The 26,113-nt window shown below is 39.8% G+C and overlaps 1 protein-coding gene across 5 annotated transcripts in view; it reads left to right on the forward strand.

Moving 5' to 3' along the window:
* LOC307178886 (uncharacterized protein) overlaps nucleotides 1-26,113 on the forward strand; it is a 37,364-nt gene that overhangs the window by 417 nt on the left and 10,834 nt on the right. The window contains exons 1-4 of one of the 5 annotated variants that reach the window (XM_079907534.1): nucleotides 2,704-3,120; nucleotides 21,212-21,291; nucleotides 22,516-22,642; nucleotides 22,900-22,995. In XM_079907534.1, coding sequence (XP_079763660.1) covers nucleotides 21,283-21,291; nucleotides 22,516-22,642; nucleotides 22,900-22,995 — 232 coding nt within the window. In that variant the 5' untranslated portion in view covers nucleotides 2,704-3,120; nucleotides 21,212-21,282. Of the gene's footprint in view, nucleotides 1-2,703; nucleotides 3,121-21,211; nucleotides 21,292-22,515; nucleotides 22,643-22,899; nucleotides 22,996-26,113 lie in introns of those variants that run through there. The other 4 variants (XM_079907537.1, XM_079907535.1, XM_079907536.1 and 1 more) reach the window with 4 other exon arrangements.

Raw genomic sequence — 26,113 nt, forward strand, 5'->3', positions numbered from 1 at the left:
TATGTAAGGCCTTGGAGAATATTTTAAGAAGTTTGGTTAGTCTTAGCAAGATGTAAAAGCAATAGTGGGTTTTGAACAGAAGAGTGACATGATCTTATATTTAAAAGACATCATTTGGGGTGCTGAGTAGAGAGTAGGGTGTAGGGGGACAAAAAAGGAAGCAGGGAAACTAGTCAATGGGCTGTTGGAATAATCCAGGTAAGAGATAATGGTGACTCGGTCTAGGGTGATAGCAGTGGTAGTTAGGAGAAATAGTTGGATTCTAGATATATTTTGAAGATAGAGCTAAATGGATCTGGTAATAGATTTGATGTGGGATATGAGAGAAAGAGAGGAACCTAGGCCAACCCAAATATTGCAGCCCAAGAAACTAGAAGACCAGAATTGTCATTTACTAAGATAAAACTATAGAATGAGCAAGTTTTGGTGGGTAGATCAAGAGTTTGGTCTTTGCTCTGCTAAACCACTGAGATCAGTGACATAAGAGGAGAATTCTAAGGAAATCTATTAGGATAAAACTAAATATAGTAACAGGTTGTTTTGGGTTTAATGGTGACACCCCAGAGATATGTCCACATCCTAACCCCCAGGACCTGTGAATGTGACCTTATTTGGAAAAAAGGGTCTTTACAGATGTAATTAAGTTAAGGATCGCTAGCTGAGATTATCCCAATTATCTGGTTGTGACCTAAATCCACTTACAATAGACAGAAGATAGAAGAAGGCTGTGTGAGGGCAGAGGCAGAGATTGAAGTTATGCAGCAACAAGCTAAGAACACCTGAGTCTAGTTCTGATTGTTGCTTTGTGTTTTGGGAGTGTCTTGATTTTTCTTGCCTTTTCATATGCCCTGAAATTTTTTGTTGTTGTTGAAAGCCAGACATTTTGTTTAGGACAGTAGTGTGCAGAAAAGGATTAACGTAGCAGACCTGAGACTTCTTATCCTTAGAAAGGCCTGCTTGAAGTTTGGCCCTTGGCTTGCAACTGGAACTTGGATTTTGAGAAGATTCCCATTATCCTCACTGATAAGAATGGCTTACTGTGCCTAAAGTGTTTGTGCAAACAATATAATTTATGCTAAATACCTGCTTTCCTTCTGAGAGTCTGAAATTCTGGTATGTGCCAGGCAGAGACTGCCTATGTGACCAGGCTCCAATAAAAACCCTAGGTACTGAATTTCTAATGAGCTTCCCTGGTTGGTACTATTTCACATGTATTAATGGCCTGGGTAACTCTACTGGGAAAGGATCCTTGGAAGCATGTGGCTGGTTTTTCCTGGACTTTGCCCAATGCACCTTTTCTTTTTTGCTGATTTTGCTTTGTATGTTTTGCTGTGAGTTCTCCCAGTGAATCATTGAACCTCGGAGGGAGGGTTGATCTTGGGGTCCTGCAACACCATAGTAACTGAGGAAAATAGTTTTTATCCCTGAATGGGGGCATACATTTACTTCTGCAAAGCCTTTAGTGTGGAGTTTTGAGTTAATCCAGTTAGGAGTTTTAACAACTCAGCAAGGTAAGAGAGTCATACAATTTGATTGCATTTATGTAAATTTCAAAGATAGATAAGTGACAAACAAGATATTATTACATTAACAATCAGGATAGTGGTCAGCTGGGGTCTGAGGGGTCAGAAATGATCATATAGGGTGGGTGTTTCTTCTTGAGGTACCCACAGTTGTCATGGTACGAACGTGGGTTGGAAAAGAATTTCCAGACACAAGGCAGAATGAAAAGAAGATAGAATTTATTAGAGGGAAGGGTCGCTGCCAGAACAGCGGGCCGACTTCCTGATAGCCAGGGAGACCCTGAGCAAGGGTTACTGGTCTGTTTTTATAGCCAGGGAACAAAGGAAGCTGCGAGTCATCTGCTGATTGGGCAAGGTGTGTATACTTTCAGTGTGCAGAGCGTGAGAAGAACGGGACAAATATCTTTCCTTATATGAGACGGGAAAGGGACAGGGCATGCTGCTTGGGAGGGCTCTGGGACATTGTAATGGTTGCAATGTGACAGAGTGATAAGAGTCCTGTAACTCTTTGTTCTGGCAATGTTGGCCCTTTGAGTTTATATTGTTCTTTGTCCTTGGAGCACCACAACAATGTACTGTTTCTTCACTTGTACGGCGTTACACTGAACTTACACATTCTATGCAGTATTCTTCAGGTGTTTTTTATTTCACAATAAAAAAATTAAAGAAAAAATATTTAAAGGTTACCTGATGATTTTGAAAATACTGAAAAAATTACTCCTCCATCAGAAAGTTTAGATATACATCTAAATGACAAGCACATAGGAAAGGACACAAATGAGAAAAGCTGGCAAGTATTAACTTCAGCAAAAAGAATGGCTCAGACATGAATAACATTTACACAATACGAATGTAACCATGAACATTAATTTAAACCAATTTAAGGGTAATTGGAATAAGGTATTTGTCCGCTGATGTGAAGGATATTATACCTGGGTTCAAGGAGGAGCTCCAGTGGCTTCACAGGCAGGGGACACACCTCTCCCTCTCCCGAGGGGTGCCCCATAGATCCTCCCCTTTATCCTACCCTCAAGCCGGGGCTTGTGGGATAAGAGGTTTCCACCCGGCCAGGCCGAGGTGCAAGACCTTTCTGCCACATCATATGTGTCACATGCCCAGGCGGCGAGCTTGCAAAGAAAAGAATTGCACGCTCCTTCCAGAGGTAGTTTCCACGGCTCTGGACTACATTTCCCGGGGGCCATCGCGTTCACGGCTACTTCCCGTCGAAAGACCGAGTTGGCTTATGGTCCAAGTTCTCAGAGAGGGCCATTTGTTTGCGGAGGAAGAGCAGCGTGGACTCAGCAGTTGAGACTTGCGTTCTAAACGCGGCCTGGAATTCGTTGACGCTTGCCAAAGATAGAGAGGTGTGAGGACAATGGTCTTTGCCGAGCGAAGTGATAGGGTCCAAGACCGAGGCCTGTGAATGGAGACCACTAGGCTCTGGGCTCTTAAAGTTTGTCCCGGCTCCAGTCATTTCCCAGTGTCCGCCGTATCCGAGGCAAAGTTCTGTCCGCACACCGGCCCTTTCAGGACCATAGCAGGGGTCGTGCGCGAGTCCCTGAGGAACATCCACAGCTTGAGGGAACCGCAAAGTCGAGTGAGTCTAAGACCCGGAAGGGGAATGACCCCTGAGAGGCCGAGGCCGCCGCTGCGGGAGAGGGCAGTGAGGGGCTAACATTTTCGGAGTCTGAGGCTTTACCAGCCAGCAGGTGTGAGAAGGAAGACGGTGGGGAGTTGAGTATGTGTGTCCGCGCGCGCTAGCGATCGCGAAAGGGAACCTTGGATGCTTGTGTGAAATTGATACAGAAGCAAGGTGTGGGAGTGATCGCATGGGAACCGTAGAGGTGTGTGTGTGTGTGTGTATGTGGACGGTGCGCTGGTGACGGGAGCAGTATGTGATTGTAATTTAGGTGTGACTGTGCATGTATATGATTGTGACTGCGCCACCATGTGCGTGACCGTGTGTGTAAATATGGTAGCAGCAACTATGGGGCCAGAGACAAAGAATTGAGCGTTGCGTTTAGTAACATTCACAGTCATTCGTGAATGTGTGGAGAGCAGTTTCTGTGGGACTATTAGTTGGATTGGAGTAGGGTAACGTAGAATGAGGGGAGAGGAATGGGAGAGTGTAGACCACATATTCGAAGAGTTTTTCTGTAAATATGAAAATGGAACAGCAGCTGGTGTGGGAGAAGTAACCTATCGGTATGCTGGTGGGAATGAGCCATGAGAGAAGGAAAAGAAGTACAGGTAAGTGTGAGTAAGCCAGACTCATCTGTGTGGTGTGTACTGAAATTGCAAGAATAAAAGAAGGGTAGTAGCGTTGCAGCGAGTGAGCCAGGAGCTCAAGTTTTGAAAAAACAAGGGGAAGGAAATATACAGTGTTTGGTAGATGTCAGCAACAGTGAGGTGGTGGTGAGTTATATATGATCTCTTGGCATGAAATTCAAAGGTAGAGCTTTTGTGGAGGACAAAGGGAGAAAGGTCTGAGAGTAATAAGAGCAAGGAGGACACCTGCCCCACTTCCAGACCCAGTGGCAAGAGGCTGTAGGGAGGGAAAAAAAAAAAAAAAGTAGAGAGGGCTGCGAGAGTCCTCTGGAGAGAGCCAGGTTTCTGTTAGATCCAAAGGTGAAGGGAGTGTTCAGGGAGGTGGTTGAGGATAAAAGAGGGGTTTATGACTGTGAATTCCAGAGGGCATATTGGAAAGTGTCAGGAGTTGAGGAGGGGTGAGAAAATGGGACATCCAACTGATGGGGAGTAGAGTGTCTGAAAAGAGAGATGATCAAGGAGCCTAGGGCTTTTTATGATGCACGTAAACATGGATGCAGGGGATACTGTTGCTTATTCTGGTTGGATTCACGGCAGTGTTGGAGAGGTAGTGTTGGGCTACAAAGGGGGACTTTTTTTTTTTTTTTACATCTTTATTAGAGTATAATTGCTTTACAATGGTGTCTTAGTTTCAGCTTTATAACAAAGTGAATCAGTTATACATATGTTCCCATATCGCCTCCCTCTTGCATCTCCCTCCCTGCCACCCTCCCTATCCCACCCATCAAGGTGATCACAAAGCACCGAGTTGATCTCCCTGTGTTATGCGGCGCTTCCCACTAGCTATCTATTTTACGTTTGGTAGTGTATAAATGTCCATGCCACTCTCTCACTCTGTCACAGCTTACCCTTCCCCGTCCGCATATCCTCAAGTCCATTCTCTAGTAGGTCTGTGTCTTTATTCCCATCTTACCCCTAGGTTCTTCATGACATTTTTTTTTCTTAGATTCCATATATACGTGTTAGCATACGGTATTTGTCTTTCTCTTTCTGACTTACTTCACTCTGTATGACAGACTCTATGTCCATCCACCTCACTACAAATAACTCAATTTCGTTTCTTTTTATGGCTGAGTAATATTCCATTGTATATATGTGCCACATTTTCTTTATCCATTCATCCGATGATGGACACTTAGGTTGTTTCCATCTCCTGGCTATTGTAAATAGAGCTGCAATGAACATTTTGGTACATGACTCTTTTTTTTTAAAATAGATCTTTATTGGAGTATAATTGCTTTACAATACTGTGTTGGTTTCTGTTGTACACAAAAGTGAATCAGCCACATGCATACATATGTCCCCATATCCCCTCTCTCTTGAGCCTCCCTCCCATCCTCCCTATCCCACCCCTCTAGGTCATCACAAAGCACCGAGCTGATCTCCCTGTGCTATGCGGCTGCTTCCCACTAGCTATTTATCTTACATTTGGTAGTGTATATATGTCCATGCCACTCTCTCACTTCGTCCCAGCTTACCCTTCCCCCACCCCGTGTCCTCAAATCCATTCTCTATGTCTATGTCTTTATTCCTGCCCTGCAACTAGGTTCATCAGTACCATTTTTTTTAGGTTCCATATATATGTGTCAACATGCAGTATTCGTTTTCTCTTTCTGACTTACTTTACTCTGTATGACAGACTCTAGGTCCATCCACCTCACTACAAATAACTCAATTTCATTTATTTTTATGGCTGAGTAATATTGCATTGTATATATGTGCCACATCTTCTTTATCCATTCATCTGTCGATGGACATTTATGTTGGTTCCATGTCCTGGCTATTGTAAATAGTGCTGCAAGGAACATTGTGGTACGTGACTCTTTTTGAATTATGGTTTTCTCAGGGTATATGCCCAGTAGTGAGATTGCTGGGTCGTATGGTAGTTCTATTTTTAGTTTCTTAAGGAACGACCATACTGTTTTCCATAGTTGCTGTATCAGTTTACATTCCACCAACAGTACAGGAGGGTTCCCTTTTCACCACACCCTTTCCAGCATTTATTGTTTCTAGATTTTTTCATAATGGCCATGCCAACCGGCATGAGGTGATACCTCATTGTAGTTTTGATTTGCATTTCTCTAATAATTAGTGATGTTGGGTATCTTTCATGTGCCTCTTAGCCATCTGTGTGTCTTCCTTGGTGAAATGTCTATTTAGGTCTTCCGCCCTTTTTTTTTTTTTTTTTTTTTTTTGCGGTACGCAGGCCTCTCACTGTTGTGGCCTCTCCCGTTGCGGAGCACAGGCTCAGGACGCGCAGGCTCTGGACGCACAGGCTCAGCGGCCATGGCTCATGGTCCTAGACGCTCCACAGCGTGTGGGATCTTCCCAGACCAGGGCACGAACCCGTGTCCCCTGCATCCGCAGGCGGACTCAACCGGTACGCCACCAGGGAACCCCCGCCCACTTTTTAATTGGACTGTTTGTCTTTTGATGTTGAGCTCCATGAGCTGTTTGTATATTTTGGAGATTAATCCTTTGTCCTTTGTTTCATTTGCAAATACTTCCTCCCATTCTGAGGGTTGTCTTTCGTCTTGTTTATGGTTTCCTTTGTGGTGCAAAAGCTTTTAAGTTTAATTAACTGCCATTTGTTTATTTTTGTTTTTATTTCCATTACTCTAGGAGGTGGGTTAAAGAAGATCTTGCTGTGATCTATGTCAAAGAGTGTTTTTCCTTTGTTTGCCTCTGAGTTTTATAGTGTGTGGTCTTAGCCAGATTCTTAACCACTGTGCCACCAGGGAAGTCCTATGTGATCTTCTTTATCATGCAATGATAGTGATACCACGTGGTAAAATAAATTAGACTGTAGCAATAATCAATACATTGGCACCTCCTCGGTGGAAAGTACAAATAGAAGGAAATGAAAGTTTGCTAATAATTATATATATATATATATATTTTTGCGGTATGCGGGCCTCTCACTGTTGTGGCCACTCCCGTTGCGGAGCACAGGCTCTGGACGCGCAGGCTCAGCTGCCATGGCTCACAGGCCTAGCCGCTCCGCGGCATGTGGGATCTTCCCGAACCGGGGCACGAACCCATGCCCCCTGCATCGGCAGGCAGACTCTCAACCACTGCGCCACCAGGGAAGCCCTTTGCTTAATAATTTACTTGCTTTCAATTTCTATTTTAAATAACTGTCTCCGTATCATTATTCCTAATACCGGGAGCTCTTTCTTTTCTTTCAGCATTGCACCTAATTCCTATTAAAATATGTTTTTCTTTGCCCTTTATGAAGGCAGTTGTTAACAATAAATATTCTATTAGCTATGTGCTGCACATTCTTCTAAGAGTAATTAATCACTTCAATAATCCATGAGGTACAAAGTATTAGTATCCTCATTTATTTTTCAAGAGTTTTGCTTGTTGTATTATTTGTCTTTCTTTTTTTTTACATCTTTATTGGAGTGTAATTGCTTTACAATGGTGTGTTGGTTTCTGCTTTATAACAAAGTGAATCAGTTATACATATACATATACATATGTTCCCATATCTCTTCCCTCTTACGTCTCCCTCCCTCCCACTCTCCCTATCCCCCCCACTCCAGGCGGTCACAAAGCACCGAGCTGATCTCCCTGTGCTATGCGGCTGTTTCCCACTAGCTATCTACCTTACGTTTGGTAGTGTATATATGTCCATGCCTCTCTCTCGCTTTGTCACAGCTTACCCTTCCCCCTTCCCGTATCCTCAAGTCCATTCTCTAGTAGGTCTGTGTCTTTATTCCTGTCTTACCCCAAGGTTCTTCATGACAGTTTTTTATTCTTAGGTTCCATATATATGTGTTAGCATATGGTATTTGTCTTTCTCTTTCTGACTTACTTCACTCTGTGTGACAGACTCTAGGTCTATCCACCTCATTACAAATAGCTCAATTTTGTTTCTTTTTATGGCTGAGTAATATTCCATTGTATATATGTGCCACATCTTCTTTATCCATTCATCCGATGATGGACACTTAGGTTGCTTCCATCTCCTGACTATTGTAAATAGAACTGCAATGAACATTTTGGTACATGACTCTTTTTGAATTATAGTTTTCTCAGGGTATATGCCCAGTAGTGGGATTGCTGGGTCATATGCTAGTTCTATTTGTAGTTTTTTAACGAACCTCCATACTGTTCTCCATAGTGGCTGTACCAATTCACATTCCCACCAGCAGTGCAAGAGTGTTCCCTTTTCTCCACACCCTCTCCAGCATTTATTGTTTCTAGATTTTTTGATGATGGCCATTCTGACTGGTGTGAGATGATATCTCATTGTAGTTTTGATTTGCATTTCTCTAATGATTAATGATGTTGAGCATTCTTTCATGTGTTTGTTGGCAGTCTATATATCTTCTTTGGAGAAATGTTTATTTAGGTCTTCTGCCCATTTTTGGATTGGGTTGTTTGTTTTTTTGTTATTGAGCTGCATGAGCTGCTTGTAAATTTTGGAAATTATTCCTTTGTCAGTTGCTTCATTTGCAAATACTTTCTCCCATTCTGAGGGTTGTCTTTTGGTCTTGTTTATGGTTTCCTTTACTGTGCAAAAGCTTTGAAGTTTCATCAGGTCCCATTTGTTTATTTTTGTTTTTATTTCCATTTCTCTAGGAGGTGGGTCAAAAAGGATCTTGCTGTGATTTATGTCATACAGTGTTCTGCCTATATTTTCCTCTAAGAGTTTGACAGTGTCTGGCCTTACATTTAGGTCTTTAATCCATTGTGAGCTTATTTTTGTGTATGGTGTTAGGGAGTGATCTAATCTCCTACTTTTACATGTACCTGTCCAGTTTTCCCAGCGCCACTTATTGAAGAGGCTGTCCTTTCTCCACTGTACATTCCTGCCTCCTTTATCAAAGATAAGGTGACCGTATGTGCATGGGTTTATCTCTGGGCTTTCTATCCTGTTCCATTGATCTATCTTTCTGTTCTTATGCCAGTACCATACTGTCTTGATTACTGTAGCTTTGTAGTATAGTCTGAAGTCAGGGAGCCTGATTCCTCCAGCTCTTTTTTTTGTTCTCAAGATTGCTTCGGCTATTCGGGGTCTTTTGTGTTTCCATACAAATTGTGAAATTTTTTGTTCTAGTTCTGTGAAAAATGCCAGTGGTAGTTTGATAGGGATTGCATTGAATCTGTAGATTGCTTTGGGTAGTAGAGTCATTTTCACAATGTTGATTCTTCCAATCCAAGAACATGGTATATATCTCCATCTGTTTGTATCCTCTTTAATTTCTTTCATCAGTGTCTTATAACTTTCTGCATACAGGTCTTTTGTGTCCTTAGGTAGGTTTATTCCTAGATATTTTATTCTTTTTGTTGCAGTGGTAAATGGGAGTGTTTTCTTGATTTCACTTTCATATTTTTCATCATTAGTGTATAGGAATGCCAGAGATTTCTGTGCATTAATTTTGTATCCTGCTACTTTACCAAATTCATTGATTAGCTCTAGTAGTTTTCTGGTAGCATCTTTAGGATTCTCTGTGTATAGTATCATGTCATCTGCAAACAGTGAAGCTTTACTTCTTCTTTTCCGATTTGGATTCCTTTTATTCCCTTTTCTTCTCTGATTGCTGTGGCTAAAACTTCCAAAACTATGTTGAATAAAAGTGGTGAGAGTGGGCAACCTTGTCTTGTTCCTGATCTTAGTGGAAATGCTTTCAGTTTTTCACCATTGAGGACGATGTTGGCTGTGGGTTTGTCATATATGGCCTTTATTATGTTGAGGAAAGTTCCTTCTATGCCTACTCTCTGCAGGGTTTTTATCATAAATGGGTGTTGATTTTGTTGAAAGCTTTCTCTGCATCTATTGAGATGATCATATGGTTTTTCTCCTTCAATTTGTTAATATGGTTTATCACATTGATTGATTTGCATATATTGAAGAATCCTTGCATTTCTGGAATAAACCCCACTTAATCATGGTGTATGATCCTTTTAATGTGCTGTTGGATTCTGTTTGCTAGTATTTTGTTGAGGATTTTTGCATCTATGTTCATCAGTGATATTGGCCTGTAGTTTTCTTTCTTTGTGACATCCTTGTCTGGTTTTTGTACCAAGGTGATGGTGGTCTTGTAGAATGAGTTTAGGAGTGTTCCTCCCTCTGCTATATTTTGGAGGAGTGTGAGAAGGATAGGTGTTAGCTCTTCTCTAAATGTTTGATAGAATTCGCCTGTGAAGCCATCTGGTCCTGGGCTTTTGTTTGTTGGAAGATTTTTAGTCACTGTTTCAATTTCAGTGCTTGTGATTGGTCTGTTCATATTTTCTATTTCTTCATGATTCAGTCTTGGCAGGTTTGCATTTCTAAGAATTTGTCCATTTCTTCTAGCTTGTCCATTTTATTGGCATATAGTTGCTTGTAGTAATCTCTCATGATCTTTTGTATTTCTGAAGTGTCAGTTGTTACTTCTCCTTTTTCATTTCTAATTCTATTGATTTGAGTCTTCTCCCTCTTTTTCTTGATGAGTCTGGCTAATGGTTTTTCAATTTTGTTCGTCTTCTCAAAGAACCAGCTTTTAGTTTTATTGATCTTTGTTATCGTTCCCTTCATTTCTTTTTCATTTATTTCTGACCTGATCTTTATGATTTCTTTCCTTCTGCTAACTTTGGGGGTTTTTTTGTTCTTCTTTCTCTAGTTGCTTTAGGTGCAAGGTTAGGTTGTTTATTCGAGATGTTTCCTGTTTCTTAAGGTAGGATTGTATTGCTATAAACTTCCCTCTTAGAACTGCTTTTTCTGCATCCCATAGGTTTTGGGTCATCGTGTCTCCATTGTCATTTGTTTCTAGGTATATTTTGATTTCCTCTTTGATTTCTTCAGTGGTCGCTTCGTTATTAAGTAGTGTATTGTTTAGCCTCCATTTGTTTGTATTTTTTACAGATCTTCTCCTGTAATTGATATCTAGTCTCATAGTGTGTGGTGGGAAAAGATACTTAATACAATTTCAATTTTCTTAAATTTGCCAAGGAATGATTTGTGACCCAAGATATGATCTATCCTGGTGAATGTTCCATGAGCACTTGAGAAAAATGTGTATTCTATTGTTTTCGGATGGAATGTCCTATAAATGTCAATTAAGTCCATCTTGTTTAATGTATCATTTAAAGCTTGTGTTTCCTTATTTATTTTCATTTTGGATGACCTGTCCATTGGTGAAAGTGGGGTGTTAAAGTCCCCTACTATGAATGTGTTACTGTCGATTTCACCTTTTATGGCTGGTAGTATTTGCCTTATGTATTGAGGTGCTCCTATGTTGGGTGCATAAATATTTACAATTGTTATATCTTCTTCTTGGATTGATCCCTTGATCATTATGTAGTGTCCTTCTTTGTCTCTTCTAATAGTCTTTATTTTAAAGTCTATTTTGTCTGATATGAGAATTGCTACTCCAGCTTTCTTGTGTTTTCCATTTGCATGGAATATCTTTTTCCATCCCCTTACTTTCAGTCTGTATGTGTCTCTAGGTCTCAAGTCGGTCTCTTGTAGACAGCATATATATGTGTCTTGTTTTTGTATCCATTCAACCAATCTGTGTCTTTTGGTGGGAGCATTTAGTCCATTTACATTAAAGGTAATTATCGATATGTATATTTCTATTCCCATTTTCTTAATTGTCTTGGGTTCGTTATTATAGGTCTTTTCCTTCTCTTGTGTTTCTTGTCTAGAGAAGTTCCTTTAGCATTTGTTGTAGAGCTGGTTTGGTGGTGCTGAACTCTCTCAGCTTTTGCTTGTCTGTAAAGGTTTTAATTTCTCCATCAAATCTGAATGAGATCCTTGTTGGGTAGAGTAATCTTGGTTGCAGGTTTTTCTCCTTCATCACTTTAAATATGTCCTGCCAGTCCCTTCTGGCTTGCAGAGTTTCTGCTGAAAGATCAGCTGTTAAGCTTATGGGGATTCCCTTGTGTGTTATTTGTTGTTTTTCCCTTGCTGCTTTTAATATGTTTTCTTTGTATTTAATTTTTGACAGTTTGATTAATATGTGTCTTGGCATATTTCTCCTGGGATTTATCCTTTATGGGACTCTCTATGCTTCCTGGACTTGATTAACTATTTCCTTTCCCATATTAGGGAAGTTTTCAACTAAATCTTTTCAAATATTTTCTCAGTCCCTTTCTTTTTCTCTTCTTCTTCTGGATCCCCTATAATTTGAATGTTGGTGTGTTTAATGTTGTCCCAGAGGTCTCTGAGACTATCCTCAGTTCTTTTCATTCTTTTTTCTTTATTCTGCTCTGCAGTCGTTATTTCCACTATTTTATCTTCCAGGTCACTTATCCGTTCTTCTGCCTCAGTTATTCTGCTACTGATCCCATCTAGAGTATTCTTAATTTCATTTATTGTGTTGTTCATCGTTGGTTGTCTCATCTTTAGTTCTTCTAGGTCCTTGTTAAATGTTTCTTTCATTTTGTCCATTCTATTTCCAAGATTTTGGATCATCTTTACTATCATTATTCTCAATTCTTTTTCAGGTAGACTGCCTATTTCCTCTTCATTTATTAGGTCTGGTGGGTTTTTATCTTGCTCCTTCATCTGCTGTATGTTTTTTTGTCTTCTCATTTTGCTTCTTACTATGTTTGGGGTCTCCTTTTTGCAGGCTGCAGGTTTGTAGTTCCCGTTGTTTTTGGTGTCTGTCCCCAGTGGCTAAAGTTGGTTCAGTGGGTTGTGTAGGCTTCCTGGTTGAGGGGACTAGTGCCTGTGTTATGGTGGATGAGGCTGGATCTTGTCTTTCTGGTGGGCAGGTCCACGTTTGGTGGTGTGTTTTGGGGTGTCTGTGGACTTATGATTTTAGGCAGCCTCTCTGCTAATGGGTGGGGTTGTGTTCCTGTCTTGCTAGTTGTTTGGCATAGGGTGTCCAGCACTGTAGCTTGCTGGTCGTTTAGTGAAGCTGGGTGCTAGTGTTGAGATGGAGATCTCTGGGAGATTTTCGCCATTTGATATTACGTGGAGCTAGGAGTTCTCTTGTGGACCAGTGTCCTGAAGTTGGCTCTCCCACCTCAGAGGCACAGAACTGACTCCTGGCTGCAGCACCAAGAGCCTTTCATTCACATGGCTCAGAATAAAAGGGAAAAAAAGTCGAAAGAAAGAAAAATAGAAAGAGGGTAAAATAAAATAAAATAAGGTAAAATAAAATAAAGTTATTAAAATAAAAAATAATTATTAAGAAAAAAAATTTTTAAGTTAAAAAAAAAAGGACAGATAGAACCTTAGGACAAATGGTGAAAGCAAAGCTATAGAGACAAAATCTCACATAGAAGCATACACATACACACTCACAAAAAGAGGAAAAGGGGAAAAAATCATAAATCTTGCTCTCAAAGTCCACCTCCTCAATTTGGGATGATTGGTTGTCTATTCAGGTATTCCACAGATGCAGGGTACATCAAGTTGATTGTGGAGCTTTAATCCGCTGCTTCTGAGGCTGCTGGGAGAGATTTCCCTTTCCCTTCTTTGTTCTCACAGCTCCCGGGGCTCAGCTTTGGATTTGGCCCCGCCTCTGCGTGTAGGTCGCCTGAAGGCGTCTGTTCTTTGCTCAGACAGGACAGGGTTAAAGGAGCAGCTGATTCGAGGGCTCTGGCACACTCAGGCCTGGGGGAGGGAGGGGTACGGATGTGGGGTGAGCCTGTGGCATCAGAGGCCAGCGTTACGTTGCACCAGCCTGAGGCGCGCCGTGCGTTCTCCCGGGGAAGTTGTCCCTGGATCCCGGGACCTGGCAGTGGCGGGCTGCACAGGCTCCCCAGAAGCGGGGTGTGGATAGTGACCTGTGCTCGCACACAGGCTTCTTGGTGGCGGCAGCAGCAGCAGCCTTAGCGTCTTATGCCCGTCTCTGGGGTCCACGCTTTTAGCCGCGGCTCATGCCCATCTCTGGAGCTCCTTTAAGCAGCACTCTTAATCTCCTCTCCACGCGCACCGGGAAAGAAAGAGGGAAGAAAAAGTCTCTTGCCTCATCGGCACGTCCAGACTTTTCCCCGGACTCCCTCCCAGCTAGCCGTGGTGCACTAACCCCCTGCAGGCTGTGTTCACGCCGCCAACCTCAGTCCTCTCCCGGCGCTCCGACTGAAGCCCGAGCCTCAACTCCCAGCCCCGCCCGCCTCGGCAGGTGAGCAGACAAGCCTCTTGGGCTGGTGAGTGCTGGTCGGCACCGATCCTCTGTGCGGAAATCTCTCTGCTTTGTCCTCCGCACCCCTGTTGCTGCGCTCTCCTCCACGGCTCTGAAGCTTCCCCCCTCCGCCACCCGCAGTTTCCACCCGCGATAGGGCTTCCTAGTGTGTGGAAACCTTTCCTCCTTCATGGTTCCCTCCCACTCGTGCAGGTCCTGTCCCTATTCTTTTGTCTCTGTTTATTCTTTTTTCTTTTGCCCTACCCAGGTACGTGGGGGAGTTTCTTGCCTTTGGGGAGGTCTGAGGTCTTCTGCCAGCGTTCAGTAGGTGTTCTGTAGGAGTTGTTCCACGTGTAGATGTATTTCTGGTGTCTATGTGGGGAGGAAGGTGATCTCCGCATCTTACTCTTCCGCCATCTTCCCAGGAGTCTCGAAAGGTGGACTTTTGAGAATTCCCTCCGAAAGAAGGAATCTGAGGATGGAACATTTAAGAGTGGTTGGGGTAGGCAGAATAATGCTCCTGCAAGGATGTCTGGACACCTGTGAATGTGTTACCTTACAAGGCAAAAGGAACTTTGCAAATGGGATTAAGTTAAGGACCTGGAAGTGAGGAGATTATCCTAGATTATCCAGTTGGGCCCAAACTAATCACCTGGGTCCTTAAAGTCAGTAAATCTTTTCCAGCTGAGTTTAGAGTCAGAGAGAGGTGTGATCACAGAACAGTGGTCAGAGAGATGCAAATTTGCTGGTTAGATAAAGGAAGGTAGCCTTGAGCCAAGGAGTGTTGGTGGCCTCTAGGAACTGGATAATGTAAGGAAATTAATTCTCCCCTAGAGCCTGCAGAAAGGACCACAGCCTTGCCGACACCTTGCTCTTAGCCCAGTGAGAACCATGTCAGACTTTTACCTAACAGTAAGATAATAAAGTTGTATTGTTTTAAGCCACTGCATTTATAATTTGTTACTCAGTAGTAGAAAACTAATATAGTGGTATAGTTTTTTAGCCTCAGTTCTGTGGAAGTGTTTTGAACTGTGTGACATGAGGGGAACTCAATACCTATTGATAAAATTTAGAACTTTAGGTAAAGCTCATAGGCCCCCTCTTGTAATTTACAGTTTTACTGCATTGTGATATTTTTTAACATTGGAAATTAATGAATTTTTCTTCATGATCTAATATATGGTCAGCCTATAGTTATTTGTTTTGCACTTAGTTTATCTTGGATTGAGAGAAATATGTTAAAATTCTCTATTATTAATGAAATTTTATCTTGTACAACCTGTAACTTCTGCTTCATGAAATTTCCTGCTGTTAGTTGATATATAGATATTCATAATTGTTATATGTTTATTGAGAATGGTAGACTTTAGTATTTTAGCATCCTCAAGATCGTGGCCCTTGCTTATTTGTTTGTTTGCATTTTGTCTTGTATATATTTCTCCATAATTTGTAAAATAAACCTTTTTTGAAGTTTATCATATATACAGACAAGTGTATACATGATGATACAAACAACCAATGCAATCAAAATTGTACACCTTGAGTTACCACAAAGGGAACACCCATGTAATAAGCACCCAGATCAAGAAATAAACCATTGTCTGCATTCCAGAAGTCCCTCTTGTGCTCCTGTTCAGTCAGTATCTTCCCCAAAGTAACCACCATACATCAGTTTCATCTGTTTTTGAACTTATGTGTAAGTGGAGTCATATAGTATATAACCTTTTGGCTTCTCTTGTGCAACAGTATGTTTATGAGATTCATCCATATTGTATGTAAATATAGCTTACTGTTTGCATTGCCAAATGCACTAGTATTCCAGTGCATGAATATACCAACTATATTTGTCCATTCAACAGTTGTCATACAGTTGATAGACATTTAGAACTCTTTATGTCCCTTGTACCTGAAGGACAGCTTGGCTGCATGTCAAATCTTTGACTTTCTCATTTGTTTTTCCACAAGTATATTGTAGGAGCTACCTCACTATTTGGGGCACTGAATTTAGCAGTCTAATGACAACTGAATTTCCTTTTTCTTATAGGTAACTTGATATTTTTATCTTGATTCCCCATGGATTTTAGTCTAATAATTTTATTAGGAAATGTTTTGCTACAGACAATTTGAGTCATTTTCTCCAGCAGTATAGTGTGTATTTTCATTATGCATATTCATGCATTATTTCAGAAAATTATTCTTGAATGTTAAAAATGTAGTTTTTAATATTCTCTTCTTGATTTGGATTTCATCTCTAGAGGCTCTACTTAGTTGCAAGTTGGATCACTTTTTTTTAAATTAATTTTATTGAAGTATAGTTGATTTACAATGTTGTGTTAATTTCTGCTGTACAGCAAAATGACTCAGTTATAATATATATATACTTTTTCATATTCTTTTCCATTATGGTTTATCACAAGATATTTTTTAACACCTTTATTGGAGTATAATTGCTTTACAATGTTGTGTTAGTTTCTGCTGTATAACAAAGTGAATCAGCTGTAAGTATACATATATCCCCATATCCCCTCCTTCTTGCATCTCCCGCCCACCCTCCCTATCCCACCCCTCTAGGTGGTCACAGAGCACTGAGCTGATCTCCCTGTGCGATGCAGCTGCTTCCCACTAGCTATCTATTTCACATTTGGTAGTATCATGGGATATTGAATGTAGTTCCCTGTGCAATGCAGTAGGTCCTTGTTTATCCACCCGATATATAGTAGTTTGCATCTGCTGATCTCAAACTCCCAATTCTATCTTCTCTCACCCGCCCCCCACTGGCAACCACAAGTCTGTTCTCTATGTCTGTGAGTCTGTTTCTGTTTTGTAGATATGTTCATTTGTGTCGTATTTTAGATCCCACATATAAGTGATATCATGTGGTATTTGTCTTTTTCTTTCTGACTTACTTCACTTGGTGTGATAATCTCTAGGTCCATCCATGTTGCTGCAAATGGCATTATTTCATTCTTTTTAATGGCTGAGTAGTATTCCATTGTATATATTTACCACATCTTTATCCATTCATCTGTTGATGGACATCTAGGTTGTTTTCATGTCTTGGCTATTGTAAATAGTGTTGCTGTGAACATAGGGGTGCATGTATCTTTTCAAATTATAGGTTTTGTCTGGGCATATGCCCAGGAGTGGGGGTTGCAGGATCATATGGCAACTCTATTTTTAGTTTTTTGAGGAACCTCCATTCTACTTTCCACAGTGCCTGCACCAAGTTACGTTCCCACCAACAGTGTAAGAGGGTTCCCTTTTCTCCACACCCTCTCCAGCATCTATGATTTGTGGATTTTAATGATGGCCATTCTGACTGGTGTGAGGTGATACCTCATTGTAGTTTTGATTTGCATTTCTATAATAATTAGTGATGATGAGCATCTTTTCATGTGCCTATTAGCCATCTGTATGTCTTCTCTGGAGAAATGTCTGTTTAGGTCTTCTGCCCATTTTTTGATTGGGTTGGTTTGTTGTTATTGAATTGTATGAGCAGTTTGTATATTTTGGAAATTAAGCCCTTGTTGGTCGCATCATTTGCAAATATTTTCTCCCAATCTGTATGTTGTCTTTTCGTTTTGTGTATGGTTTCCTTTGCTGTGCAAAAGCTTGTAAATTTGATTGGGTCCCGTTTGTTTATTTTTGCTTTTATTTCTACTGACTTGGGAGACTGACCTAAGAAAACATTGATATGATTTATGTCAGAGAATGTTTTTCCTATGTTCTCTTCTAGGAGTTTTATGGTTTCTTGTCTTATATTTAAGTCTTTAAGCCATTTTGGATTTACTTTTGTGTATGACGTGAAGGTGTGTTCTAACTTCATTGATTTACATGTGGCTGTCCAGCAAGTTGGACCACTTCTGACTTTCATTTTTTTCTTATAATAATTATCATCTCTTTGTTTCATTTTGTTCCATTTGCTAACTTTTAAAAAAAATTTTATTTATTTTATTTGTTTATTTTTGGCTGCATTGGGTCTTCGTTGCTGTGCGCAGGCTTTCCCTAGTTACGGAGAGCGGGGCTACTCTTTGTTGCAGTGCATGGGCTTCTCATTGCGGTGGCTTCTCTTGTTGCAGAGCATGGGCTCTAGAGTGCAGGCTCAGTAATTGTGGCACATGGACTCAGTAGTCGTGGTTTACGGGCTCTAGAGCGCAGGCTCAGTAGTTGTGGCACAGGGGCTTAGTTGCTCCACGGCACGTGGGATCTTCCCGGACCAGGGCTCGAATCCGTGTCCCCTGCATTAGAAGGTGGATTCTTAACCACTGAGCCACCAGGGAAGCCCCATTTTCTAACTTTTATATTTTTTGTTCCATGCTGTACTTTCTGTAGTATTTGTCATATGTTGTGCTCTTTGTAATTATTCTTCATTTCTAAAGTGGTTTTGCCTATGAAGTGGTTCTCTTTCATTCTTGAATTGGACTAGCTTTCATATGTGGTCTGCCTATCACTTCCTCCCCTTTCCTGAGATCATTGTATGATTTGTGCATGTAGTCTTGCTTCTGAGCTATGATTGTATCATAACTTTTAAAAATTCATATTGGAATGTTGGGTAATAATTTTAATCTTCTCTGAAATTTTTAGTGAGTTTTCTTTATACATGGGGAATTTGGACACTCTTTCCAAACTTTTATCTAACATTATCTTTGGACATGGTGTTTCTGATTGTGTTTTTGGAGTGTGATTTTTTTTTTTTTTTTTGGTATACCTGTCACTGGCACTTTCCTATGAAAAGGTGAACAGGGCAAAGGTAGTTTTTTAGGTTCTTATGCTCAGGAATTCCTTCCTCTGTTACTACAATAGAAGACAGTTTCTTTTAAAGATAACCTCTCTGAATATCCAGGCCTTCTTTGTTGTTCAGAACCTAACCTGGTTCAGGAAGACCCCTACTATCAGCTCTGAGAGCCACAGTATCTTCTTTTCTGCAATTAAAGAATACAGTGAAGCTCCCAATTCATTCAATGAGGCTAGTATTACCCTGATACCAAAACCAAACAAAGCTTATCTCATAAAAATATGATACAAAAATCCTCAACAGGGCTTCCCTGATGGCGCAGTGATTGAGAGTCCACCTGCCGAGGCAGGGGACACTGGTTCGTGCCCTGGTCCGGGAAGATCCCACATGCCATGGAGCGGCTGGGCCCATGAGCCATGGCCGCTGAGCCTGCACATCTGGAGCCTGTGCTCCGCAATGGGAGAGGCCACAACAGTGAGAAGCCCGCGTACCGCAAAAAAAAAAAAAAAAAAAAAAATCCTCAACAAAATGCTAACAAACAAAATCCAGCAACATATGAAATGAATTATGCAACATGTCCAAGTGGAATGTGTCCCAGGAATGCAAGGTTATCTGAACGTCCAAAAATCAATTAATGTAATGCATCATATCAATAGAATAAAAAACATAAATTACATGATCATTTTAATAGACACCAAAAAAGCATTTGACAAAAGCCAATACCCTTTCATTATAAAAACACTATAAACTAGGAATAAAAGGGAATTTCCTCAATCTCATATAGGTTATCTATAAAAATCCTACAACTATTAATGGTGAATGTCTGAATGCTTTTCCCCTAAGATCAGTAATAAGACAAGAATGTCTGCCTTTGTCACTTTTATTCAATATTGTACTGGAAGTTTTAGCCAGGGCAATTAGACAAGAAAAAGAAAAAGCATCTGGGTTGGAAAACAAGTAAAACCATCTCTATCTGCAGATAACATGCTCTTTTATATAGAAAATCCTAAGGAATACATACCCCAAAACACTGTTAGAACTAATAAATAAGTTTAACAAAGTTTCAGGATACAAGATCAATAAATAAAATCAATTGTATATTATACACTTGGAGTGAACAATCCAAAAATGAAATTAAGGAAGCAGTTCCATTCACAGTAGCACCAAAACAAATAAAATGTTTAGGAATAAATTTAACAACTGAAGGTGAAACTCATACTCTGAAAATGACAAAACAGGTATTAAGCAAACACTTGTACATAAATAATCATAGCAGCGTTGTTTATAATAGCCAAAAGGTGGAAACAATCCAAATGTCCATTAACAGATGAATGGGTAAACAAAATGTTGTCTGTCCATACAGTGGAATATTACTCAGCCAGTATTTCAGGAGTGAAATACTGATACATGCTACAATTTGGATGAACCTTGAAAACTTTATACTAAATGTTTTCACAATTTTGACAACCAGTCACAATAAGTTCACATACTATATTATTCCATTCCTATGAAAATCCAGAACAGGAAATCTGTAGAGACAGAAAGTAGATTAGTGGTTACTTAGGGTTGAGAGAGAGGTGGAGGGAGAGTGTAGGGGGTTGAGGGGACAAGGAGTAATAGCTAAAGGATACAGGATTTCTTTTTGAGGTGATGAAAATATTCTAAAATTAACTTGTGGTGGTTGCATATGTTAATTTGCTAAAAAAAATTGCTCACTTTAAATGCATTAATTATATAGTATATGAATTATGTATCAGTAAAACTGCTTAAAAAATAAAAGAATACAGCCTATGTGTTTTGCCACCTTGAATCTCCCTGACATCTCTATGCCTCCTTTTACCACCTCCACCATCAATCACCTTTTCATAGCATTCCTGCTCGCATACACTTATTGAGGGTGTAGTCTACTCCTCATAGGAATGAATGTTTCTTATGTCTTCTTTGGAGAAGTGTCTATTTAGAGCTGCTGCCCATTTTTTGATTGGGTTGTTTGTTCTTTTTGTATTGAGCTGTATGAGTTGTTCGTGTATTTTGGGGATTAATCTCTTTTTGGTTGCATTGTTTGCAAATATTTTTCCCATTCTACAGGTTATCTTTTCATTTTGTTTATGGTTGCCCTTAGTTTTGTGGTATGAGTGCTTTAGATAAAAATGAGGCAGTAAGTATTATACACTTTGTGGGACATAGAGGAGATAGATGAAAGGCCACTGTCGTACAGGGAAGTACACAGGAGGGCCCTGGGCAAATGCACTGGGCTCCCAGATTGGAGAGTTTCCCTGGGGATGTCTAACTTTGGGTCCTTATTGTTAAAGGGGTTATTCAGAGCAAGTCAGAATGGCCTTATCTCATATCCCGAATATCCTGATCCGTGTCATGATTTAGCATTACTGATTGGACTGAAACTTCATCCTGCTGTATTTGAGTCTCTTGGGTTTTGGATAGGGCCAGAATTTCTGCAGATTCCCTCTGACCTTCCTTCAAGGAATAAAATGGTATTCTTACTCCATTTGAAAGATCTGAGGAAAGCCTGACCTCTCATTATTCCTTCCCTCTAGCTCTGCTTTCCCAAGACTGCTTCACTGGGAGAGGAATCTAGAAGACTGAGCGACTCTTGGAATTTTAAGTTATGGCCCATGTGAGTTGGAATTTCTTCTCTCCAAAAATATAACCATTTATATCATATCATGTCAATATTTTTATTCCTTATCCTTAAACTGCTTACCTGAGTCACTATTCAGCATGGTAAGTGATAGTTGTGAAACAGTCCAGTGCCTTCCCTAGATGTCCCTCTTCTCTCCGACATGGCATTCAATACTTCCTGTGACCTAATACTTTGACAGAGTACTGAAGGAAAAGATATTGTTTAAAGGAAATAGTAGAGACTTTTAAAAATCAAAACTGTGGCTCAACAAGGTGGAATTGTGTGACTAAAAGGGACCCACTACATGAAAGCTTTTATTTACTCTATATAATGGGGTGTTTCAATTAAGGAAGATGGGAGTTGGTGTTAGCTGGTATTCATTTTAATAGTGGCACTTTGTCATGCTTTTAGATAGAGAATATAAGAGGAGGTTGAGTTCAGAGAGATCTGGGATTTTGCCAGGAAATCAATGAGAGAATAATATCATTAACAAGACATGTGCTGATAGTCAGCTGACAGCCTAGAGATTTTATACATTCTCCACAGAAAATGGTATTCAGTTAGAGAGTGTATCTCTTAAGAATCCTTTCAACTTCAACTAATAGAAAATTCAAGTAAAAGAAGCTGAAAGAAAAAAAAAGACTATTCGCACATAGTAAATCTGGAGTTGATTATTCCAGGCTGTTATAGCCTCTTGGTGGTATCAAGAAAGAACTCATATGATATCTGTTATTCTGGGCTGCCATCCTGTTGTCTTGATGTTTGTTACAGGAAGGCCATAACAATGTTGTGACTGAGCAACAGGAGATTTTTTTTTTTTTTTTTTTTTTTTTTTTGCTGTAAGCGGGCCTCTCACTGTTGTGGCCTCTCCCGTTGCGGAACACGCAGGCTCAGCAGCCATGGCTCACGGGCGCAGCCGCTCCGCAGCATCTGGGATCTTCCCGGACCAGGGCACGAACCCGTGTCCCCTGCATCGGCAGGCGGACTCTCAACCACTGCGCCACCAGGGAAGCCCAACAGGAGATTTTAAGAGCATATAGGCACTTGGTTTCAGGGACACTAAATTCCACATCATTTCCCCCCACACTACAGGCAGCCAACTCCAGTTTTTTGCTGAATGTATGGACCTCTTCCTGCAGTTCCCTTTTCCATCTTCTCCCCATCCATCTAAAAGATTTCTTTTAACTTCACTGTTGATGTTTGGGTTTGTCATTTCAGCAGTTGATGATGTTCAGGGATGTAGCTGTAGACTTCTCTCAGGAGGAGTGGGAGTGCCTGGACTTGGAACAGAGAGCTTTGTACAGAGACGTGATGTTGGAGAACTACAGCAACATGGTCTCACTGGGTAAGATTCAGAATTTGATCCCAGAAATTCCTGATTCCTACATTGTGAACTTTTGGATTGCCTTTCAAGTGTCTAGGGGGATTTCTGACCTATTTCTGGGAAAATGGTTTGTGTTTTATAAATTTGGCAATAGTCATCATCATTGGGAAACTCCATCTTCCCCATCTTTTATGCATTTTTCTTGCCCTTTCTAATAACTCAGGGACTTACGGAACCCTTACCATGTGGTAATTTCCTATTTCTTATTTTCTGATCAGGACTTTGCCTTTATCAGCCAGATGTGTTCTCTTTACTGGAGAAGGGGAAAGAGCCCTGGATGGTTTTGAAGGATGAGACAGGAGGACCTTGCCCAGGTGAGTGAGGGCTGAGCAGGCACAAGGAGGCCATCATTGCAGATAACACCCAGCTGTTTAGTAAGTCAGTAACATCTCTGTAATATTGGTCTAGAATTTCCTCCTCAGAGGCCAAAAGCCTGTGGATAAAGGCCTGAGACCTAGAAATAAAAGTAACGTTTTCAACATGAATTTCCAACTGAACCTTCTCTTCAACTCCAAATACCACTCCATTTCAGTGCTCTCATTTTTCCTTCATGTTACAAAAATGTAAATGCCATTCTTTTTCTCCAGTGGTCAGTTTATCTATGGTTTGGATTAAGTTTCTTCCCATTTCTTTTTTTCCATTTCTATATTTGTAAATTTCATCACTCTAAAAAAACATTTTTGACCCTGTTTTTCATTTTACCTGCTATCTCTTGAATTTTTCTTATTTTGCCTAGTTTCTCCTTGCTTCTGCATTTTCTTCATTAATTAACTCTTTCTTTTAAGGAACTTTTATTGATTTTACAATTTCATTTTAGGTTAAGAAGGGTTAACAAAGAGTGTAATCAATTAAGAAACTTGGTATTCTTTCCTATGACTGGAACATTTTCATAAATTTCTGCAGAGTAGGCTTTACATTAAGAGAAGGCCTAATAGGCTGCTTTTTTATGGTTTCTTGCTACAGTGAAGAGGAAATGGCAGGAGAGAGGTTAGGGCTATTGGAAGACAATGAGGAGAGAGTACAGTGTCATAAAAGACAAGTCCTGGCTGTCAAAAGGAAGCGAGGGGTATATTTGGCAACTAGATGGTAATTGATGAATTTTCTGTTATGGGCAGGAGTCAGGTTGAAATAACTTACTCTTGGAGCTTCTTTTTTATTGGAAATATCAAGGAAAGAAAATAAATTTTATTTCCTTATTGGAATCATGTTTCTAAATTCCAGAACCTATATTGATGTTTTAAAATTGTTCTTTTTCCGAGCTATTGATACATGGAAAAACTTGAATGAATCTCAAGGATGTTATGCTGAATGAAAAATGCCAATCTCAAAAGTGTAATTGACCTATAACATTCACATACTATATTGAATTCATTTATACAAAATTCTGGAAATCACAAAGTTAGAGATTGAGAACATATTAGTGGTTGCCAGGGGTTAGGAATGGGCAGGGAGCAGTGGTGGTGGTGGTTATGACTATAAAGAGATAGCATGAGAGAGAACACCTTTGTCGTGATGGACTATTTCTGTAACTTGATTCTTGTGGTGATTACAGGAATCCACATATGTGATGAAATGACATAAAACTGTACACATATATTGTGCCAATGTTTATTTCATGATTTTTATATTGTAGTATAATTATGTAAGATGTATTCATTGGGCAAAACTGGGCAGAGGGTACACAAGACTCTCTGGAGTATCTTTGCAAATTCTTGTGAATCTATAATTATTTCAAAATAAATGCTTTTAAAACTTACTTTGTTCTATAAGGTATATACAGTTTTATATTTTTATTCCCTAAACACTACCATGTATGTTTTTAATTTTAGTTTATTTTCACATATTATGATTATACTATTATATATTAAGGTTGTTCTGCATTTCTTGTTACTGAAGTTACCACTCTTGGTACACGTCAGTTATTCCTGGGATTTTTCTGCATTAGATGATACTTATATTTCAGATATGAGATTCCTTAGCCAAAGGGTTCAAAGTTAGAAAATCATGTGCCCAACTAATTTAAGATGCTTCATTGAAAAAAGTTATTTTAAATCATACAAAATTAAATGAATACTGTAAATAACCTGTGCTATTTATTTATAACCCATAACTGTTTCATCCATGTTTCAGTAGAGGGCCATGACATGTTCTCCCTAATTGCAGTTCTGCCTATTCTTTCTTATGTCAACCATTCCAATAATTCATTCTCCTATTTCTTGGTTCTGTTTTGTTAAAAGGGAGTGGGAATTTAGGCAGTTTAACTGTAGATGCTTTATTTTTCCCAATCTTTAAAAAAAATTTTTTATTGAGCTGTAATTGACATACAACGCTATATTGGTTTCAGGTATACAACATAATGATTTGATATTTGTATACGCTGTGAAATGACCACTACAATAAGTCTAGAGATCCTCTATCCCCATACAAAGTTACAAAATATGCCATATAATATTATTGACTATAACCACCATGCTTTGCATTATATCCTCATGACTACTTTATGTTATGACTGCTGGTTTGTACTTCTTTACCCTCTTCACCCATTTCGCCCGACCCCCCACCCCTTTGGCAACCACCATTCTGTTCTCTGTGTCTATGAGATTTATTTTGCTGGTAGGTTTTTGATTACTGATTCAATTTCCTTACTACTAGTAATCAGTCTATTCTGATTTGTATTTCTTCATGGTTCAGTCTTGGAAGATTGTATGTTTCTAAGAATTTATCCATTTCTTCTAGGTTGTCCAATTTGTTGGTGAATAATTGTTCATAATAGTCCCTTATGGTCATCTGTATTTCTTTGTCATCAGTTTTAACTTCTCTTTCATTTGATTTATTTGAGCCCTATCTCCTTTTTTCTTAGTGAATCTAGCTAAAGGTTTGTCAATTTTATTTTTTTAAAGAACCAACTCTCAGTTTCATTGATCTTTCCTACTATCTTTTTTTTTTGGCTGCACTACATGGCTTGCAGGATCTCAGTTCCCCAACCAGGATTTGAACCTGGACCACAGCAGTGAAAGCCCAGAATCCTAACCACTAGGCCACCAAGGAACTCCCTCTAATATCTCTTTAGTCTCTACTAGTGAGTCTAGTCTCACTATTAGTCTCTTAGTCTCTATTAGTAATTAGTCTCTATTAGTCTCTTTAGTGGTCTTTTATTTCCTTCCTTCTACTACCTTTGGGCTTAGTTTGTTGTTCTTCTTTTTCTAGTTCCTTTAGGTGTAAGGTCAGATCGTTCATTTGAGATATTTTTGTTTCTTGAGGTAGGCCTGTATCACTATGAACTTCCTTCTTAGAACTGCTTTTGCTGCAAGACATCGATTTTGGTATGTTTTCATTTGTCTAAAGGTATCTTTTGTTTTCTTCTTTGATTTCTTCGTTGACCTATTGGTTGTTCAGGAGCATGTTATTTAATCTCCAAATATTTGTGATTTT

The sequence above is a fragment of the Stenella coeruleoalba genome, assembly GCF_951394435.1.
Source record: "Stenella coeruleoalba genome assembly, chromosome: 20".
Classification (NCBI taxonomy): domain Eukaryota; kingdom Metazoa; phylum Chordata; class Mammalia; order Artiodactyla; family Delphinidae; genus Stenella; species Stenella coeruleoalba.